Source organism: Populus euphratica, unplaced genomic scaffold, assembly GCF_000495115.2.
Source record: "Populus euphratica unplaced genomic scaffold, PopEup_1.0 scaffold53.1, whole genome shotgun sequence".
NCBI classification, from domain to species: Eukaryota; Viridiplantae; Streptophyta; class Magnoliopsida; order Malpighiales; family Salicaceae; genus Populus; species Populus euphratica.
In genome coordinates this window covers 463,997-467,693 of record NW_011499934.1, presented here as the reverse complement: position 1 = coordinate 467,693, position 3,697 = coordinate 463,997, and the positions used below count along the sequence as shown (strand labels likewise).

Below are 3,697 nucleotides of genomic sequence, written 5' to 3'. Positions count from 1 at the left end.
TTTTAAAAAAATTATTTTTAATATCAATATATTAAAATAATTTAAAAATATAAAAAAATTACAATGATTTTATACAAAAACAAGTATATACTAAAAAATAATTTTTTAAAAATAACCTCACACAAGCTGTCACTGCTCGATACCACCGCCACCAAGAAACTTTAAAGTGCTCGGGAATTAATTATCAATACTTATTCTGTTAAAAAAACACAAAAAATAGTCATAAGAAAATGAGGGGGGAAAAAAACAGAAGAAAAAATTGAACTAAGACTTTTTCATTTTTTATGGATCCATTCATAATTTTTTGATTCATCATCTATCCCTGTGTTTAAAGTAGACTGATGGATAAGTATCTTAAATTTTCCACCACCACCACGACCACCTACTGGTCAGTAGGACTACGGAGGAATCTCGTGTAGGAGCAGTTTCCATACCAGCTTCCAAATTCCAACACAAGACCAGACAAGACTCCGCCACCTAAACACTCAAGGGTAGCATTTTCTTTTATTTCTCTCTCCGAGTCTGATAACTCAAAGTCTCAAACTTTGAAGCAATGGCTACTCCTGTTAAAAGAAGATTATTTTCAGATGCATCATCGGTAACATTTCTCTATACCTTGCCCTTTTCTTCTCTCTCTTTATTTTTTGTGGGGTTTGACTCCTTGCAAATTTCTTGATATTGCCATCTTTTGATCTTGATTTAGTTGTTTTCTTTTGTTGATTAAGATGGGTGCTGGAGGTGATGAGGTTGTGGAAATTGAAAGTTTAGAAAAGGGTTTATTGTCTCCTAATAAAGAAACAACTGAAGTTGAAGATGACCCAGTTCTTTATACTGCTTCGTTTCAAGAAATGGAAGACAAATACGTCAAGTACCAAACGGCACAATGGGTTATGTATTCCTTGCTTTTAGTACTCGCTTGGGGCATTGGTTTCTTCATGCTTTTGTACTTGCCTGTGAGGAGATATATCTCGAGGAAAGATATTAAATCGCGAAAGCTTTATCTCACTCCCAGTTCCATAGTTTACAAAGTAAATCATCAATATCTTACCCAAAGCCCTCACCTTCCGAAATGTACTTGATGCTGTATTGAGTTGTGAATTTGTTGATTGCATTGTTAACGTCTTTGGTTTTTTAGCTCAGGTTACAAGACCAGTGCCATTTCCATGTTTCGGGGTGTTAAAGAAAGAGAAGCATGTTTTATTACCTTCAGTTGCCGATGTCATTGTTGAGCAAGGTAAAAGGCTGGCTCCACTTATTTTGCTGTAACAAGTGCAATGTTTGATTCACCTCTTTGACTGAATTGAAATATTTGTATTATTTGGTGTGAATGTGAAAAAAATATGTACTTGAAAAGTGTTGACGTTTCCTAGCTTTGCCATTGTTTTAGTTTTCTTGACATTTAAGAAGCTTGTCAGTAATGTTGCAGGATATCTGCAGTCTCTATTTGGTGTCTACTCTCTGAGAATCGAGAATGTTGGTGTAAGAAGGCCACCAAGTGATGATGTTAAAATACAAGGCATTGCAAATCCAAGTGCTTTCAGGAAGGTACTCCTAGTCATCGAATTGGTAATTGTTGTCTGTGACTTAAAAAAGAAGGAATTTAACTAGTCTATGCCCCTTGGTGCTCTTTTCAGGCAGTCTTGGCACGACTTTCATATATGAGAGGTGAGATCGTCTCTAGACAAGTTTCCACAATTGAAGACATTCCTAGTTTGAGGATTGATCATCCATCAGCACTAGCTTGGGTATGCCAAATGTCACTATAAAACCTTTTGCAAAACTACTTTTAGTCTCGTTTTTCATTACAGCCCTTCAACTAGTGATTTTAAGTCTGTAAGTGCTTTTATATTCCTTGTGCAATTTTATGAATAGTTAATTGGTATTCTTAATTTATTAACCGAGACAGACACTTAGGAGCATGAAAACTGTTAAAGAATGTTAGCACTTTTCAGTGTCACCATATCGAATGTGTGGAGTTTTATTTTTCTCTGTCCTTTTCGCTTTTATAATTTCTTCTTTTCCTGGTGTTGTTGCAGACGTCCCCTTCAAAATCACTCAAACATGATTCAGTTTCTAATTCAGGGTTCCTGATGCTACTCCAAAAGCTAGATGAAGTTGGAAGTTCTGTGAAGGTAAAGCAAAAACATTCTTGTCTATAATTTTTACAGCATGGTTTTGTGATTTCTCTTTTCATAGACATGTTCTCGACTCCTGGTCTTCACTTGCAGAGGGTTGAAATGTTAATCGAGGAAAAACATTCCAAAACATCAGAAACCATTAGTTGAGGTTAGTGGATTAATATGCCAAGAAAAAGACCTTACTTTCTGGCTTCTTGTGTCTCTTCTATTAGAGATTTTCTTTTCATTTTCCTGTGATAATTTGCCTTAGAATATCATAATCGAGTAGTACCCGAAGCAGTTCATACAATTTGTCCTCTGTGTCCTGATGCTTTCAAGAAGTCAATAATATCACCACTGAGCATGCTAACTGCTTCAGCAAGGTAGCTTAAGAATGCTAGGATCTTATTGCATAAGTTTCCAAGTAGTTGAGGTAAACATTTGAAATGTTGTCAAATGGAAAACTGAAACATTGTGTTTGAAACTGTACTTGGGCCTGGGTATTGACTAATTGGTTTGAAGATAAAATCCGCTGTCCAATGAATTTCATCCTTTTTGAAAAAACAAAACTTAACACCCCTATGGATCCATATCTATCCTTCCCCAATATAAAAAAATGAAACTATGCTGCTCACGCAAATAGGATAGCTTTCTTAGCGTGATCAACAATTTGAACCTGGTTTTTTTTTACTGCCAATGATAATTTTTCTTGACAGCTAAATTTTGCAGGAAAACTTAAATTTGGATGTCTTGAATCTGTCTTTCCCTTCTCATTTTTTCTTTAACCTCATTATTGCACTCTCAAATTTGGTTATAACTCCAATCTATATGTGGAGATTCATCCATATGATATATGTTTGACGTTGGCACATGATTGCTGATCTGTGCTTTTCAGTCATGTTTTTTGCATTTGAGCAGCAGTTATTTATTAGAAGATGTTACTTCCTAGGTTAATTCAAATTGTGACTCTGTTTTGCAGGATACAGGCATGAGATGTAGGCAGTATTTTGCCACTATTCAAATTGTGTTCCTTCCTTCCTTGAGTTGTCATTCCAAAAGTGATAATCTTCACTGTCAGTATAAATATTCCAGCGAGGAAAGCACCTTACATTCTTCTGTATTTACCTTTGAGACCCTTTGACCTTAGCCAGTTCATCTTATCCACTGTATCGGTTTTTGTTTGTTAATCTTATTGTAAAAGGAGTAGCCTCATTTTTATTCATCCTCAGCCTTGCAGGGTGTTTTTTTTCTTTCCCTGCTCTTTTCATGTTGTAGTTATGTGTGGTGAAGTTGTATTGTTTTTCTTTTTCTTCCTAAACAAATTACCTATAAGAATCGCCAGTGAATAATTATTATCCAACCACTAACTCTAACTAATCTTGCCTTTAGATGGAATGGATGCACCAAATGCTCTATCAGAGCACAAACCTGGGTGGGGTGGGGTTTTGCATTATAGCCTGGGCCAATAAAACAAAAAAACAAAAAACTATATTAGGTGTCTTGTCAACTAAGGATGTGCAATTTAGTTCTCTATGACGTCTGGTATGTTAACAAATTTAAGGATAAACTATCTGTGAAAA

At 35.4% G+C, this 3,697-nt stretch overlaps 1 protein-coding gene across 1 annotated transcript; it reads left to right on the top strand.

Annotated features, from left to right (window-relative positions):
- The first annotated feature begins 230 nt into the window (after positions 1-230).
- On the top strand, positions 231-3,477 carry LOC105136337 (uncharacterized). The gene is made up of 8 exons (XM_011041635.1): positions 231-598; positions 726-1,028; positions 1,141-1,234; positions 1,427-1,545; positions 1,635-1,745; positions 2,037-2,132; positions 2,229-2,286; positions 3,097-3,477. Exons 1-7 carry the CDS (start codon positions 554-556, stop codon positions 2,283-2,285), a joined length of 825 nt encoding a protein of 274 aa, XP_011039937.1. The 5' UTR covers positions 231-553; the 3' UTR covers position 2,286; positions 3,097-3,477.
- The last annotated feature ends 220 nt before the right edge of the window (positions 3,478-3,697 follow it).

What these genes read in the sequence shown, in the direction of transcription:
- LOC105136337 (XM_011041635.1), top strand. Translation starts at nt 554, where the DNA reads ATGGCTACTCCTGTTAAAAGAAGATTATTTTCAGATGCATCATCG. An exon ending in CGATGTCATTGTTGAGCAAG is followed by an intron (nt 1,235 to 1,426) that starts GTAAAAGGCTGG and finishes GTAATGTTGCAG; the next exon opens with GATATCTGCAGTCTCTATTT. An exon ending in ATCCAAGTGCTTTCAGGAAG is followed by an intron (nt 1,546 to 1,634) that starts GTACTCCTAGTC and finishes TGCTCTTTTCAG; the next exon opens with GCAGTCTTGGCACGACTTTC.